Source organism: Dermacentor variabilis, chromosome 6 (genome assembly GCF_050947875.1).
Source record: "Dermacentor variabilis isolate Ectoservices chromosome 6, ASM5094787v1, whole genome shotgun sequence".
NCBI classification, from domain to species: domain Eukaryota; kingdom Metazoa; phylum Arthropoda; class Arachnida; order Ixodida; family Ixodidae; genus Dermacentor; species Dermacentor variabilis.
Window position 1 is genome coordinate 177,752,818 of NC_134573.1, and position 16,535 is coordinate 177,769,352.

The following is a 16,535-nucleotide window of genomic DNA, read 5'->3' on the forward strand; positions in this document are numbered from 1 at the left end:
CGGATCTGCGGTCACGGCAAAACGTCCGGAAAATCGGACGGTGAAGAGTTCTTGCGTCCTAAAATTTCAGACGTTCTGATACATTTACTCTATGGGACACGTGCTGGCGGTGCCGTGAAGCCCACCGAATTATCGGGAATCCGGGAAGTCAGTCATTGACTACACTGGCAACTCCTCCAGCCGACGACAGGGAGTCAAAGACGATTCATTACGATTCCTGTCTATACTCGAGCCAGCATTACCTCGATTTTCGACCCTTTCAATAAAATTACAGCTAATTTTCCCTGATAGAGGCACAAACTCAAAATTCCTGAGAATTCCTGGTTTTCCCGGTTCGTGGACACCCTGTGTTCCTGAGTCAGCAACGTCTATGCTACTCGGCCGGGCTCCTGCCACAGAGCTCCAGGTGTCCGGTCCACCCCGCCCGATTTCTACTACTGCTGATCAACAGGTGCCAAACCTCCCCGATGAGCCTCCTTCTACTGATGAGCGCCAGGAAACAACACTCAAGAACCAACTCACTTGTTTCCTGTTAATTTGGCTTCAAATAATCATGTTCCCACCCACAAAGTGTGCCTCGAGAGGACGAAGGAGGCGGCTTCTCGTTGTGGCAACAGAAAAGTACAGACACCCTCGCAGCAAGAGGTACGTTGCGAGATTCTCCGAAGTGACCCTGCTAAGTGGCCGGGCGTTATTACTGACAGCTTTCGGAGTGTATGCCTTGAGAAAGGGCCATTTTATTTTCAAAATAAGCAGAAAACTTTCAGGCTTCCGAAAGGCAATACAAAACTCGGAAACGCTATATGTAACCTCATCTTTTCATGTGAAAGGCTGTAAATGGGGAGGCGTACGAGCGACACTGGTTAATGTACTCGGAGTCCAAAGGTTCCGTTTACTGTTTCATGTGCAAACTATTTTCAATTTCAAGCAACCTGAGTGCTTTCACCACGCACGGCTTTTCTGATTGGAAAAGAGCAGAAGAAAAGGTTTGTGCACATGAAAATAGCGTAGAGCGCCGGAACTACGTGGCAGCATGGCTCGCCTGCTCTAACTCGAGCAGCACAATTGACAAGGAGCTGGTTAAGCATCTTGTCACTGAGACCGCTTACTGGACAGAGGTGTTGAAGCGCGTAGTAGTTGTAGTTAAGCTTCTAGCTGAGCGCAACCTAGCGTTTAGGGACATAAAGAAGATTTTTGGTTCACCGAGAAATCGCAATTATATAGCAGCGCTTGAGGCCATTGCCAAGTTTGATTCCTTTCTGGAGGAGCAGACCAAATGCTACGGGAACAAAGGAAAAGGTCACCCATCCTATCTGTCAAAAACCATTTGTGATGAATTTAACGAGCATATGGCAAAGGCTGTCAAGGAACGTCTCATTGACGAAGTGAAACACGCAAAATGCTTCTCTTTAATTGTTGATTCGACTCCAGACCTTACTTACGTTAATCATCTGTCAGTTGTTTTACGATACTATTTAAATGGGAAACTGTACGAACACTTTCTTGGATTTGTTCCAATTGAATCGCATACCGGCTTGTATCTTGTCGATACCGTGATGTCCCTCTTGACGACCAATGGCATCTCAATTGATGACCGTAGAGGCCAAGCTTATGATAATGCGACTAATATGTCAGGAAAATACAAGGACTGCAAGCTCAAATCAAACACCTGAACGAATTGGCAGTCTACGTCCTGTGTGCTGGTCATTCACTGAACTTAGTTGGTGCATGTAGCGTTGAAAGTTGCCTTGAGGCAGTCAAATTTTTCACTGTAATTCAGAGACTGTATGTCTTCTTTGCTGCCTCACCTGCAGCATCACATGTGAAATGTGAAGGTTGTGGGTTCGGTTCCTACCTGCGGTAAGTTGTTTTTTCATCCGCTTTAATTTCGATTAATGTATCGTTTCTTTACTTCATTTATTAAGCACAAGTAATTTCCCCTATGTTTTCCTTGGTGTCAGCGTTTGTTGGCTTCTCATGATATGACTAATAAAAATTGGGCCCCTCAGTTAACCCCCTTTCTTCTCGTCTAAATGATGGAGGTATCTTTTGGACAGCATGGGTGGAACTGGCCAGCAGCTTGTTTTGAAAAGTCTCTCTGAGACCAGGTGGTCAAGACACACTGTATCATGTAAGGCCATTCTGAAAAATTTCAATGCAGTCTTGTCTTGCCTCTAAGCTATATCAAAGAACGAGGAAGGAAATGGTGACACTAGGAATGAAGCGCGCTCTCTCCAAGAAAATGACAAAACTAGAGACTGTATTCACGGCGATTTTCTGGAGTGAAATCTTGAAGCGCTTTGACAAAACGAGCATTGCACTTCAGAAACCAGGCCAAGACATTTCAACTGCTGTAGACCTGCTGAGCTCTCTAGAAGGCTTTGTTAATTCTTTGCGACCTCTCTTTGATACCTTCGAAGAGAGAGCATGAACGCTAATTACCAATCAATGTTATCAGGATAAGGGCAAACGCATCATTTTGAGTAAGCACCCGGACGGAAAAAGCGATAGTGCGCTACAAGGTAGAAAAAAGTTTATCGTAGAGACCTACAATGTTGTACTTGACAGTCTAGGCTCTGCTTTGTGAGTGCGAAAGGCTGCCTGCACTGAACTCTGCGAAAAGTTCGGATTCTTAAAATTGCAGACAGAAGTTGGGAGCGAGGCCTCTCTGGCACAGCAGGCTGAGAAGTTGGTGAAAACCTACAAAAATGATTTGGATCCAGCATTTTCCGCTGAAATCATTCAGTTTGCTAACTTTCTGCACAACTCTGTTGCCAGGACACGAGTCCCCTGGGAATAATGAAGTTGCTGCACGAAAGAAAGTTTACTGATGCGTTTCCGAACCTTTCTATTGCTTTGTGAATGTACTAAAGCATACCCGTGGCAAACTGTGAGACTGAACGATCGTTTTCCAAGTTGTCGCTGATAAAAAATCACCTTCGTTCGAGCCTCCTTGACGGCAAGATGAACTCGCTTGCTATCATGTCCATTGAAAGTGACCTCCTCCGCGATCTATCCTTCGAACAGACTATATCTGATTTCGCCAAAGCGAAGGCGTGAAAGATGCCATTATAAAAGAGGACTGTTTATGCTATACATGAATAGTTCCAATAAGTTCGTTGTGTCGCCTCCCAGCCTCCACATTGCCAATGAAACGCTGAGCAGTGTAATCTAAAGGGACACTAAAGAGAAAAATTATTTCTTCTGCATCAGTAAGTTACCGTGCTACAACACCAAAAGCACCACTCTTACAACGATAAGACGTTTGGCAAGCCAGAAAAAGCGCAAGAACGAAATGCGGGTGGCGACGCCTACTTAAGTTCCCGCATCTGGGGGCTGTGACGTCTTGGATTTTGATGGCATCTTCTAGGGCCTACTAATTATGTATAGCGGTACAGATTGACAACATTGTGTTCTAAAGGAACCAAATATTAAACATGGCAAGTTTCGGGAGCCTTTATTCAGCCAACGCGGCCCAAATGCGAAAACATACTTTGGAATCCCTTATATCACACTGATGTATCGGCGCGAAATTCAAATACTGATACTTGGACCTTCACTTTCTCGTCTAATAATCAAACTATTTTTTTTTTTTAAATAACTGCCTGCAGGGTTCTCTAATGCTTAATTAGTCTAAACTGATTTATTGTTTCGCTTTAGTGTCCCTTTAAGATATGCAAATCTTTGTTGTTCGTCTCTTGTTTGTTCTTCTTGTGATATTTAGCATGCTTATAAAGAACTATTTTTTTTATAGTGCCACGTTTATTTGGTGTCCTTGCTTGTCTTACATTTAACAAAAATATTTTCAAATAATGTTTTGTAGTTACAGTTGGTAATTTTCATCTTTATTCTAGTGCATTTTTATGGTGTTTGTATTGCCTTAAGTATTGCATATATCTATTGCATATTTATACAGTAACGTGTATAACGATTACTGCAGTCTGATGCTTGAATTTTAATAAAGAATGTTTTGGATACAACATTGTGTCTCCTTACGGGATTAAACTTAGTGATGCAAACAAAGCCTAGCTTCAGAAGGATCGACATCTGAGCTGTGTTGTCTTTTCTACGTTCTTGTTTGTCTTGAGTGCACTAAACTTTTCCTTAAAGCCTAGCTTTTGCTGAAAACAGAATGCAGATTAATCACAAAGTGAACATATGTGTTGGTGTTTACAACAGCACGCATTTCAAGCAAGTTTTGTTGTTTTCCTCATAATAATAACAATAATAATAGTCCCGTTGATCGCACTTCGTTCTTTCTAATTTGATGGAATTAACATGAAACATGGCATGTTTCCAGTAGTGTAGCAGGTGACAGGGGGGGGGTGAGGGGGAGGAGGTAGGGGTCAGTATAGGGAAAGGGGGCCTGCATGCGCATTAGCCTAGGGCCCCCATTTTTCTTAATCCGGCCCTGCCGCCAGGCCGCGCCACTTACTGGTTTTTGAGACTTTCTTTGACAATTTAACATTATAATTCCTACTTTATTCCTTAACAGCATGATGGATCCTATCACTATAAATCACGGTCACTTCATTTCCATCAACGTCTCGCAACACATTCTGGTCAGATGTTAGTCCCTTTAAAGCTGAATGGCTGAAACATTGTCGGGCATTTTTTGAGTGTAGGGCTTTAGAGCACGACTGCTGTGGTGTGAACCAACTAGTAGCAAAACAACAAAAGTAGTGTAGCGGTTTGGTCTGCCGTTGTCTAGCTCCACGATGGTAATGGTAGTTTAAACATGCCTGCTTGATGGTGGTTGTAGGCATATCTTTTTCCAAAATAAGGAGTTTTCAAGGAGGGGCATATGAGGGTAAAGGCAGGCTCTGTTACATCCCAAAACGGCCTTGTACATTCTTTAGGCACTCCCAACAAGGCAGCCCCTTCATGAGCGTCCGCCTAGAAGGCGAGGGCGCCCAACACTGACTGTAACATGCAAACAAAGAAGCTCGCTTCGAGGCGACAACTGCCACCATCCGTGGAAGCGGTAACGACCACGAAGGCCAGCCTCACGAGTCACAAGCTGACAGTCACAAGCTGACCATCACGGAGAGCAAGGAAGCAGTGTCGATGACTTTCGTGGAAGGATAGTGAATCCGTTTCCCGGTTGCCTCATCCTTGCTTCAAAGGCTGGACATCAGAGGCAGTGTTCAGCATGGTGGTGCAACCATAGGTGGGATTTTTGAACAGTTCCATCATTATGATTGGCCGAGACACAGTCGTCAGGTTCCCTCGCACAGTTACCTAGAGAAAATGATTGTTTGAAAAGCGATCACCTTTGGTGCTAACATGTGCGCTGAACTGTGTGCTCAGACATGTAGTGTGCTCCCTTATCTGGAGCCAGTTTTCCTTTCATATAAACCTCCTGACCTCATCTCCACACCAACAGGCACCTCTCGGCAATAGATACGCACAATGGAGTGGTTCCGCTCAGCCAGCTTAGTGCGACATCCTGGTATAGCGCAGACCAGCTATCGTGTTTTAGGTGCCCCAGTGGCATAAGCAAGCAACCCTCTGAGTGGCATCCGAGTCATAAACAGGAACCCCAGAACCGGGTCACAACTCAAAAGTACAATTATGAGTGCACAAGCCAAATGCCAACTAGGGCAAATCCATTTGGTCCCCACAGTACAACTTCCAAATACTATACACAAGGATGGCCTTGTGTGAGTGCCTGTACAATCAGACATTGATATAACATGCTTAGATCAAAGTAAGTCTAAATTGTTTCTAACGTCAGCATTTAAGAAACAGTACTAACTGCCCAGTTTCAATTCTTGCAAGAACATTTATTTATTTATTTATTTATATTATTGTACCCTCAAGACCGAAGTATTACAGAGGGGAGCGGGTAAAAAAAAAACATACAAAAGTAAATAAACAAAGCAGCAATAAACAACAAATGTGATTAGTTAATTGCATCCGGGAGTAATGATGTCTGATAAGGCCGAACGAAACTGAGTTGTCCTTGATTGCGACAACTGCGCCGGGAAGGTGGTTCCATTCCTGAGAAGTCCTAGGAATGAATGATTCGTTACAGGTTCTGGTGCGGCACTGAATGATTCCAACCTTATGGCTATGGTCGATGCAAGAGGAAATGTAGGTAGGAGGTGATATTAGATTATCGCGTAGGTACGAATTGTGGAAATATAGTTTATGAAATAAAGCAAGGCAAAAGCACTTACGCCGGGCTGAGAGAGGAGCAAGCAGCAGAGAGTTTTTCATGGCAGTTATGCTTGATGTACAGCTGTAATTGCTATGAATGAAACGTACAGCATTGTTTTGGATTAGTTCAAGTGATTGAGTAAGGGTTTCGAGGTGCGGGTCCCAGATGGATGAGGCGTACTCCATTTCACTCCTATTAAGAGGAAGCTTTAGCTCGAGTGCTCCTATATAAATACATGTAAAAGGAGAATTCGTTTTTCTCGGCAACCACTACACCAAATTTGACGAGGTTTGTTGCATTTAAAAGACAAACCTAAAATCTAGTGACTGTTGGTTTCCAATTTTTGAGTTAGGTCGTCAATGTTTTCTTAAAAATTGGCAAAAATTGTAAATTTTCAAAAAACGAAACTATCAAGTTTACAACTCTGTAACCCAACCACTAAGAATGATAATACAATTCTGTGAATTGCATCTAATAGTACGTTTAAAGCGGACAAAATTGATATGTTACACATAAATATAAATATATTTAATTATAGGGAAATACAACTTTTGCAAAACCATTGTAACCAACGTAACAAATTCACGTAGGATGTAAAATGACATATTGAATTTGTCCGCTTTGAATGATCTAATGGATGCCATTTACAGAACCGCGTTATCTGTTCTTAATGCAGAGCTATGAATTTGTAAACTTCGTGCTTCTATTTTTTTCAAACGGTCAAATATTTGAAAATCGTTCTAAAAAAATTCAAGTCCTAAATCGAAATTCCGCTTCCAGCAGTCACTAGAATTTAACTTTCTCTTTCAAATGCAACAAATTTCATCAAAATCGGTCCAGGGGTTATGTCATAAAAAGGTTTTTGCGTTTTACATGTATTTGAATAGGCCGCGTAGGAGTTGGGCCCGAGCTAAAGCTTCCTCTTAAGCGTTTTGTATAGAATTAATTTTAATGATGTAGGAGCAGAAGAAATGTTTTGGCGAAGATAACCTAGGATGCGATTAGTATTGCTAATTACGTTGTCAATGTGCAACGACCAGGAAAGTGACGAGGTTATGTGGACGCCTAGGTATTTATAGGAGGCTACGACCTCCAGGGGAGTATCATTAAGGTAATAGTTCGGTGGAGGAATATGGCAGCGAGTTACACGCATACATTTACATTTACTTACGTTAAGTTGCATTAACTATACGTCACACCAGTTAGAGATAGCGTTTATATCGTCTTGTAAGAATTTGTGATCAGATTTGCCCAAGATGTCACGGAGGATAACACAGTCATCTGCGAAAAGGTAAATATTAGAACAAACGTCATTGGGTAAATCGTTAATGTAAATTAAAAAAAGAAGAGGGCCTATAACTGATCCTTGGGGCACACCAGAGTCTACAGGATTAGATGGGGACATATGATTTTTTAACACAACATACTGCGACCGATTAAAGAGAAAATGTTCAAGCCATGCAAACAGGTGAGATCAAGATTAAGTTTACTAAGTTTAAATAGAAGTAATTTATGACACACTTTGTCGAAGGCCTTGGCGAAATCAAAGAAAACACAGTCTGCGAAAGAACCTTTGTCGAAAATAAGATGAAGGCTGTGAGTAAAAGAAAGAAGTTGGGTTTCACATGACAAGTTTCTTCGGAAACCATGTTGTGCTTTTGTAAAAAATGAATTATTGTGTAAGTGCTTTGCTAAATGCGAGTACAGAATATGTTCAAGAACCTTGCAAGGAATGCTTGTGAGGGAAATGGGGCGGTAGTTGAGTTGCGAATGTTTGCTACCGGACTTATGAAGTGGGACCACCTTCCCGACCTTCCAATCTGCAGGTAGCCGATGGGTATCTAAGGATTGCTGAAAAATTTTCGAAAGCAGAACAGATGAATAAACAAAAGTATTTTTCAGGAATTTCGCATTAACCAAATCAGCACCAGGACTTTATGACAACTTGAGACCTTTAATTACATTTTCGATCCTAAGAGGTTCAATGATAATAAAGTCCATAGGTGGGTAATTGCAAGACTCGAGAGTTGGAAGCACAGGGTTACTACATACGATAAAGTTGTTACAGATCACAGAGTTAAGGATATGGGGACATACATCTTCGGGTACCGGTGAACCATTGGAATCAATCAACGTGATTGAATTATCTTTGGAAGGGTTAATAACACGACAAACTTTTTAGGGTCATTCGCAAGCATTGTGGGCAAAGTGTGTACTTGGAATGTCTTTTTGGCAAGTTTTATAGCTTCTGTGTAAGTACTGTTTGCCTCCTTATAAGCGTCCCATTTCGATGCCAGTGAACTTTTGTTGGCTATTCGATACAGTCGTTTTTTTCGGTTTGAAAGCCTTTTTAACTTGGAATTGAACCAGGGTTTCTTAACGTTGCAGGATATTACGCTTGATGGAATAAACTTGTCGGTGAGCTCATGTATCTTATTTTTGAAAATGGTCCAGTTCTCATCAACCGTGCGATCATCAAATTGGCTTAGGAAAGGATCAAGAAAATTAGCTAGATGAATATTAGTATCGTCAAAGTTTGCCCCATCGTAGTGGTAAATTATTTTTTTTTCAACAATTGGTTTTATCACAGGAGATAATATGTTGAAAGAAAGACCCAGGTGATCGCATAAGCCCGGTAAGCATGAAACATTGGTAACTATGTCAGGATGAGAGCATAATATTAAGTGAAGTAGGTTAGCAGCGCTTTCCGAGATCCTCGTTGGTTCTAATACTAATTGTGTTACGGAAAACAAAGAGCAGAGATCAAGAAAGTCATCACTTTGCGAAGAAAATGGATAACAGTGCGGAGGTTCAGTAGTCCTGCATATGTTGGGGAAGTTGAAATCCCCCAATAATATAATGGGGTTCGAAGGATGCCGCAAAGTAAGGGTGTTAAGCACACCGTGAAGCTCAGCGGTGAAAGTGGATGGGTAGGATGGAGCGCGGTAGCAGACAACAATCGTAATTTTACGGTAACCGATATCAATGCACGCGCACACAACTTCCAGGTTACAGTATAAGTGGACTTGATGACCTTGCAGGGATTTTGAAATAGCGAGTAGTACGCCTCCGCCTTTGCGATTAGTGCGATCGCAACGGAAGGTACGAAATCGAGACAAGTAAAAAATTTCACAATCTTGCACATGGGGTTGTAGCCACGTTTCTGTTAATGCAATGATACCAGCATTACAGCTATCGATGAGCGATTCTAGTTCCACGCGTTTGCGAAACACACTTCTAGCATTTGCAACAAGCACGGGGACTTGTGGTGTTAAAGATACGCCATTGCCCTTTGCGCATTGCTATGTAGCAGGATGATGACGCAGATTGTCAGGTGCGCTTGCATGATCTGGAACACTACTTTTAACTTGCTTAACGCTGTCAGTTGTTGAATCATACATAAAACATTGTTTATCAATGAAAAGCTTGTTAAAACATAGTTTAAATGAGGGCGAATTAGGCTGGTTTTTACCAAATTCGAGAAGCTTTTTTCGAGCAAGCCTTGTCGCAGGCGAGAAGTCCTCAGTTACTGAAATGTTACTACTTTTAAGCTGGCTGCGCGACGAAAGACGAACATGCCCACTAAAGTTACTAATTAACCAGTTACCTCCCGTAGATCAAGGCACGTACACACATTTTGCGCACCATTTATATGTTACTTTCCGATATTAAGCATTTGGTTATAGCGAAGCTCACTATAACGAGGTTTAACTATATTAGCTAACAATCAGATATCATGAAAGTTTCTCATGTTGGATTCCACTTAATGGGGTTCGATTATTATGGCATAGCATTCTACACTACTGATGCTCTTTCCAACAACAGCCGCTAGAGGCACAAGATTTAGCAATGGTGTAGAGAAGGACTCTAACCGTGTACTTGGTGAAGACGCTGGTAGTGTAGAGCAAATTATTGACGAGGATCTTGAAAAGCCGACGAGTGCGTTTGGGCTTTGGATTGGTAAGGTCCTGCAGACCCACGTCGTTGACACCCAGAAGCCCAAAGACTGTTTGCATCAGCTTCAGGTAATGGGACAGAGACACCGAGCCCTCGATGTGCATGGCTTCACTGGGCAGTATAGAGCAAGGCACTTCCAGAGCCACCTCATTCAAGCCAAATGTTTCAAAGGCTCCACGTAGCACACGGGTCACCACGGCTGTAGTAGGGGCCTCCAATTCTTGGCGGGTGATACAAATGTTGAAACACTGCTGAAGCATCATCTCAAGGTCATCAGGATTACTTGCCTTGGCCATGCTGATCTGCTTATAAACGAGCAAAATTGATTGCAGGTCAGTAACAAACAATAACATGATGTAGAAGTTGCACAGAAGGTAATGTCATGCAAAAAATTTGTCAGGGCAGCCTCCTCGGGGCACATGTACACAAATGAGCAAAGTAAACAGACGATGGATTCTGCAATGAAACTGATCATTAATTGCACACTTCAATGAAGTTAAAACTTGACACTGCAAAATTTCCAGTGTAGTAGTCAATTTCAGGATGTGTGTCTAAATTACAAATACAGTTCTTTCAGTGAGGCTGTGGTACATATACTTTTGCTCATGGGTGTACAAGGTACATGATGAGAAATAGGTAGGTTATTAATCACATTACCAAAACTCATCAATAAATACATGCAGCAACAAGACAGCATGCAATGACTAAAATAGCAGAAATGGAAAACTATACAAGACAATATAAGTATACAGCAGAAATAGAGCATGGTAAAGAAATGGAAGATAATATTGAGTGCAGGTATAACGAACAATATTTTCTGAACGATATCTTCATAATATTGCCGGGCAACAGAAGCTTGTGCAAATAGGCATGTGCTAGATTATATAGAAATGGACGTAGCAAAAAATAATGCATATGCTTGAGCTGCACTGGAAGACTGATCGGCTGACAGAGCTGAATGTCTTAAAGGGGCCATGAAACACTTCTTGAATATAGTAAGAAAGCGATGGCAAGATATTAATGACGCTCCTGTAAACATGCGAGCCAAATATTGTTGCACTGTATGCAGCAAGGAATTGACAATCTTGCGTCAAAAGTAGAGAAAAATCGCTAGCTCATGCTTCTGCTATGTTGTCATGCAATGTCATTACAAGCAGCTGGACCCACAATAGCTGTTGGCTGATTTCGTGATCACCAAGAACATTCTCAGTAATACAATTTTTGCTCATTTAAGTTAAATAAATGAAAAATACATGTCTTCAATTTTAAAATCTTTGCAGTGGAGGTCTAAACACGACAGTTGCACATTGCTATGTCTGCTGCGAGTGGTATCGGAGAGGAAAAGCGTAGATACTGTGGCTGCCACGAGCCATCTTGTGTTCAGCCTTTGAGTAGGGCCGAAGGATCATTGCTCCCTTGTGCCTCCTTGCTGTCTCCCCTGTGTAGCTTCCAGCGCGCTAGTGGAAATGAAAGGAGACGGAAAGCAACCTAGTCGGTCCAATAACTACATCTAACTTCACTTGTACTTGAAGTAGTCGAAAAAATTTTGTGGCAGGAGATTCATGAGGCAATGTAATTTTATAGTGATGTCACTCTACAATTAGTTAAAAAGGTGTGTCACGGTCCCTTGAAAGCAACACAGACTACATGAGATGCCATTGGTTCCAAAGTAATTTTCATCACTTGTACGGTATACAGGTGGTGCTAAAGACAAAAACAGCGCAAGAAAAAGGTCAAGGAAGAGACAAACAACGCTGCCTTCTAACCGAACATTTATTTTGCACGAAGCAAAATATACCGTATTTATTCGAATCTAGGCCGATAGTTCTTTTTCAAATAATCATATTCCATACTCTAGGGTCGGCTTAGATTCGAGGATTCTAAAAAACGTGCCAGTTTTTCATTGAAACTGCTAAATATGGTGCATAGCTAGCGCCATCTAGAAAAGTCAGTATCGCAGCCGTTACTAGCCGTGCCAGAAGCCAACCGTACACAAGCGAGGTCGCCATTTTGATCTGTGTCGTGTCGGCCGTATCGGTGTGCGGCGTGGTGTTATCGCGATGGCACCAAGCAGGAGATGCCACCGCTTTCAAGCGAAAAGTTGTGATAGCCGCAGAGGCATCGTCGAACCTTCAAGCCGGACGGGACTTCGGCGTCGATGAGAAAGACGTCCGTCGTTGGAGGGGACAGCGACAACAGCTTTTTTCGTGTCCCGCAACGAGGATGGCATTTAGCGGACGAAAGAAAGGCCGTCACCACGAAGTGGACAGTTTTGGCTGACTTTGTTTGGACGCAGAGAGCAGCTGCCTTTCCAGTGACAACAGAAGTGCTCCAAGCAAAAGCTAGGGAACTTTCGAGGGAGTGAGGCCTACGCCAAAGGATTTCAAAGCCAGCCGGGGCTGGCTTCAGAAATTCATGAAGCACTTCGGCTTCAGCCTCCGACGTCGCACTTGAATCACCCAGAAGCTGCCAAGCGATTTCAAAGAAAAGCTGATAGCTTTTCAGTGCTACGTGCTGCGAAAGAGAGAAGCAGCAGGCTACAACGTTGGGCAAATCGGCAACGCCGACCAGATGGCTGTGTATTTTGATATGCCAGTGGTGTACACCGTGAATGAAAAGGGTGCCAAGGAGGTGAAGGTGCGCTCTGCGGTCTACAAGAAGCAACGCGCAACTGTGACGCTGTGGTGCACAGCTGATCGACATAAACTCCCTCCTTATATGATATTTAAAAGGAAGACACTGCCTGCTCGAGAAACTTTCCCAAGAAATGTCATTGTGCTGGCAAATGAGAATGGGTCGACGACGGGTGCGATGGTGGAAAAGTGGGTTAAGATTGTGTGGTGACAGCATGCAGGAGCCTTTTTGACAAAGAACTCGCTCCTTATCGTCGATTCTTACCGTGGGCACTTGACCGACAACGTGAAGGCTACGCTCGCCTTAGCGAACAGGGACCTCGCTGTCATACCAGGCGGCATGACGGGCCAGTTGCAGCCACTTGATGTCTGCATCAACAAACCTTTCAAGGATGGTCTGTGGAAATATTACATGGACTGGTTGACTGACGAAGACCACATGCTAACGGCAGCGGGCCGCATCAGACGTGCATCGCTATCGCAGCTGGCGGGCTGGGTAGCTGCAGCGTGGGACGACATCCCAGGTACTTTGATCATGCACGCCTTTAGAAAGTGCAGCATAACTAATGCGCTTGATGGTACCGAAGATAGTGCACTGTTTGACGGTGACAGTGACAAGGAACACAGCGGCGAGTCTAGCAGCGATGACGACGTTGAATGAGCTCTGCACGTTCGGATTTAATAAATGCTGTTTGCATTTTGTGAACGCTGTCCTCGCTTTCTTATATATATATATATATATATATATATATATATATATATATATATATATATATATATATTTGCTTTGGACTTTAGGGGGTCGGCTCAGAATCGAGGTCGGCCTAGATTCGAGTAAATACGGTATTTTAAATGTTCGTAGACTGTGGTGTTGCAGAGCAGCAAATGAGAAATGCTTCACAGATTATCTGCAGCCTCTGCATGATACCTCTGCAAAATCGGGCGCATTTTCGCATCTGTTGCCAGTACTCCAGTCCTACAATATCTTTCCCACATACAATTAAACAAACTTAAAAGCAACAACTTATGTTGCATACCTTAGTGCACAATTTGAGCCGCCAAGGAACATATAAGTTTGCTAGCAGGCATGTCTTAACATGGAATGGATGGTGAAAGTATGCAGACTGGGAAGCCTGCGATGCAGCCGACAGACGTTTGCAGTGCTGAATTCGTAGCTTAAGAATTCAAGAGCGGCACTCGGGAGCAAAAATGCCATTGTTGGAATTCTTTCCAAAAATTAACATATTGAGTTCACTGTGTTGCGGCCACTATGTGAACAAGGCACAGGCGTAGCCAGAGGGGGGCTATGCCCCTGCCATCGCTGTTGACCACGTACATTGTTTATCATTTGTTCATCCTTTTCTGGGGACCGCTTTCAAGCAGTAACAACTTGATGTTATCATTCAGTGCACTCCCCGCTTGCATCGCAACTTTCTCAAATGTTATGATTCCATTTGTTGCCTACGTTGTCACCAAATCTTGTGTAATCAGACTGTGTGCATGACGCAAATAGTGTTGTAATTTTTGTAAGGCAAGCAGGCACCAGCCATTATGCTTGACCCTTCTCATGAGTCATGTATAAAAGCCGATGCGCTTGACCCGCACATCAGATTTCAGAACAGCAATTAAAATAGCTTCAGTCTGTTTCAGGCAAAGATGTCAAGTTTTCTGTACTGAAAGAACTATCAAAGATTCTGACCAGCGCACATTCTGGAATTTCAGAGGGCATTGGATGATCAAACACATGGAAATACAAATATGCGCTCCTAACTTCGGTGGAAGTTGTTGAACATAGTTTTTCTACATACAAACTAATACTCAGTGAAAAGAGGTTCAACACAAAACCCAAAAATCTTGAAATGCTACTTGTTTGTTAGTGCTTTCACAACTTTCCTCATGGTGTCTAGTCACACTAAATTCCAGATAAGTCTTCTAACCTATGCAACTTGTCTCATCCCATTTAATCGAGCAAATCAAGTGAGTTTCACAAAACAGGGGTTTAGTGAGCTGTGTTTCTTAAAAAATCTTAATTTATCCTCAGATGCACAGTGGAAGTTCTTATTGAGCCTATACATGCCTAAAGGACGGTATTTGGCCCTCTAAGCTGTTATGTCTTTTGTACTCTTTATTAAGCTCTATATACGAAGCATATTGCTTGGTGGGTGTAAGTGTTCAGCTTGTGCAAGTCACTCTGTGGCTCTGCTTGGGTTCAGGTTACGCCTCATCTGCCAGAGCCAGTAAAGTGGTCAAATGCCGCACATTGCCACCTCAGCCATTGTAAACAGAGAAAAGCAATGCCGTTTGCAGTGGTAGGTTGCGGCCACTCTCTGTGAAAGCACCACACATTAAGTATCATAGTCAACAACAGTTGGCGCCACTCCGATTTTCTATTTTCGACATATTTTTGCTCACAAAAGCTGTTTTGATTATGAATGAAAAATTCATTAGTACAGAAGCATAAACTGTCAGTCTAGCTCAACTTAATATTTGTCTTTAGTGTCCCTTTAAGCACCGCCTCACTTCCCTGAAGTGCGAATGACAGCAAGACAGCGGTATTTGATACATCACTCCTATGGCATGGAACAAAAGCCATCGTGTTTTCTGTTGCACGTCCCAGGATTGCTTCACTCAAAGTTCACCTTGTGCTTGTGCTTCTTGTTTTATCCCATTTCTTGCACTGTTTTTTCCTTAGCACCATGTACCGACTAGCCTAACAGCAAACACAGTGGTCGCAGGTGCAGTTCACCCCCATTGAAATGCAGTAGCCATGGCTGGAACTAACACTAATGAACTCATGCTCAGCAGCACAATGCAACTTAAAAAAAAAAAGTGCTATAGACACTTTGCTAGTCAAATCATGCACCATTCTATAGCATTTTACTTTCCCTAACAGGAAGGAAAAAAAAGAAAGGCAAGGAGAAAAGCCTCTAAAATGGCCTAACATGTTTACCATTGATGAAGCCATCAAATGCATAGGCGCAAATTTCAAACGTGACAGGTAACAAAATTTGACCAGGTGTTATGTCCAACAGCTGCACAGTGGGCCCACCATAGTTGAAAGTCGCAAGCGAAAGAAATTTATAATTATAGCATTATAAGATTATGAATGGTACTGACAACCTTTGCACAAAAACAGGCCTAAAAACTTCCAGATCACGTTTCATACCCCAGACTAATTCAGACAGAATTGAAAGCGAATTCATCGGTTGCATCGGTTCTTGCTTAATGGGTCGTGAAATGCGTACACGGCTATGTACGGCTGCTTCCGAGTCACTAAAAACGAAATTCCAGCTTGAAGGCGTCACAAGAGCGGTGAGCCCGAGCCTGCTCACTCGCTGCAGCAACGACACGACATGGCACACCCCATCGTCGAAAGACAATTAGACCACCACGCCAGCTACGCAATGTTTGAGGCTTATATTAGGTAGTACTCAGTAGTCGCAATAGCCGGCAATACTGAGCTACTGATAAATGCGTGGCACTGAGCGACAACGCGCATACGCGCACCCCGACTTCCCAAGCGAGTCGTTGGATAGTGGAGCCATTAGCTTCCTGAAAAGTATAACAGAATCCACTTACCCCTTGATAGGCCTCCTTAGACACAGCTAGCAAATACACACGTTCAGAGCAAGCGGTCGAACCGAACGATCTTTGCCTTGATTAACATAGCTGATTAATATAAAAAACCTTAGTTGCCTAGTCTTCGCATTACGCGCGCGCTGCGTGTTTTTTTCCTTCTTCTTCTTCTTCTTTTTTGGTTGCTGACCTGGCTGGCCATCTAA

The 16,535-nt window shown here is 42.9% G+C and overlaps 1 protein-coding gene across 2 annotated transcripts in view; it reads right to left on the reverse strand.

The window, feature by feature from the left end:
• LOC142585869 (uncharacterized) overlaps positions 1-16,531 on the reverse strand; it is a 41,659-nt gene extending 25,128 nt beyond the window's left edge. The window contains exons 1-2 of one of the 2 annotated variants that reach the window (XM_075696941.1): positions 16,333-16,531; positions 10,036-10,425 (exon numbers count right to left, since the gene is read on the reverse strand). In XM_075696941.1, the coding sequence (XP_075553056.1) occupies positions 10,036-10,416 (381 nt within the window). In that variant the 5' untranslated portion in view covers positions 10,417-10,425; positions 16,333-16,531. The remainder of the gene's footprint in view (positions 1-10,035; positions 10,426-16,332) is intronic. The other variant, XM_075696939.1, reaches the window with a different exon arrangement.
• Positions 16,532-16,535: the final 4 nt, after the last annotated feature.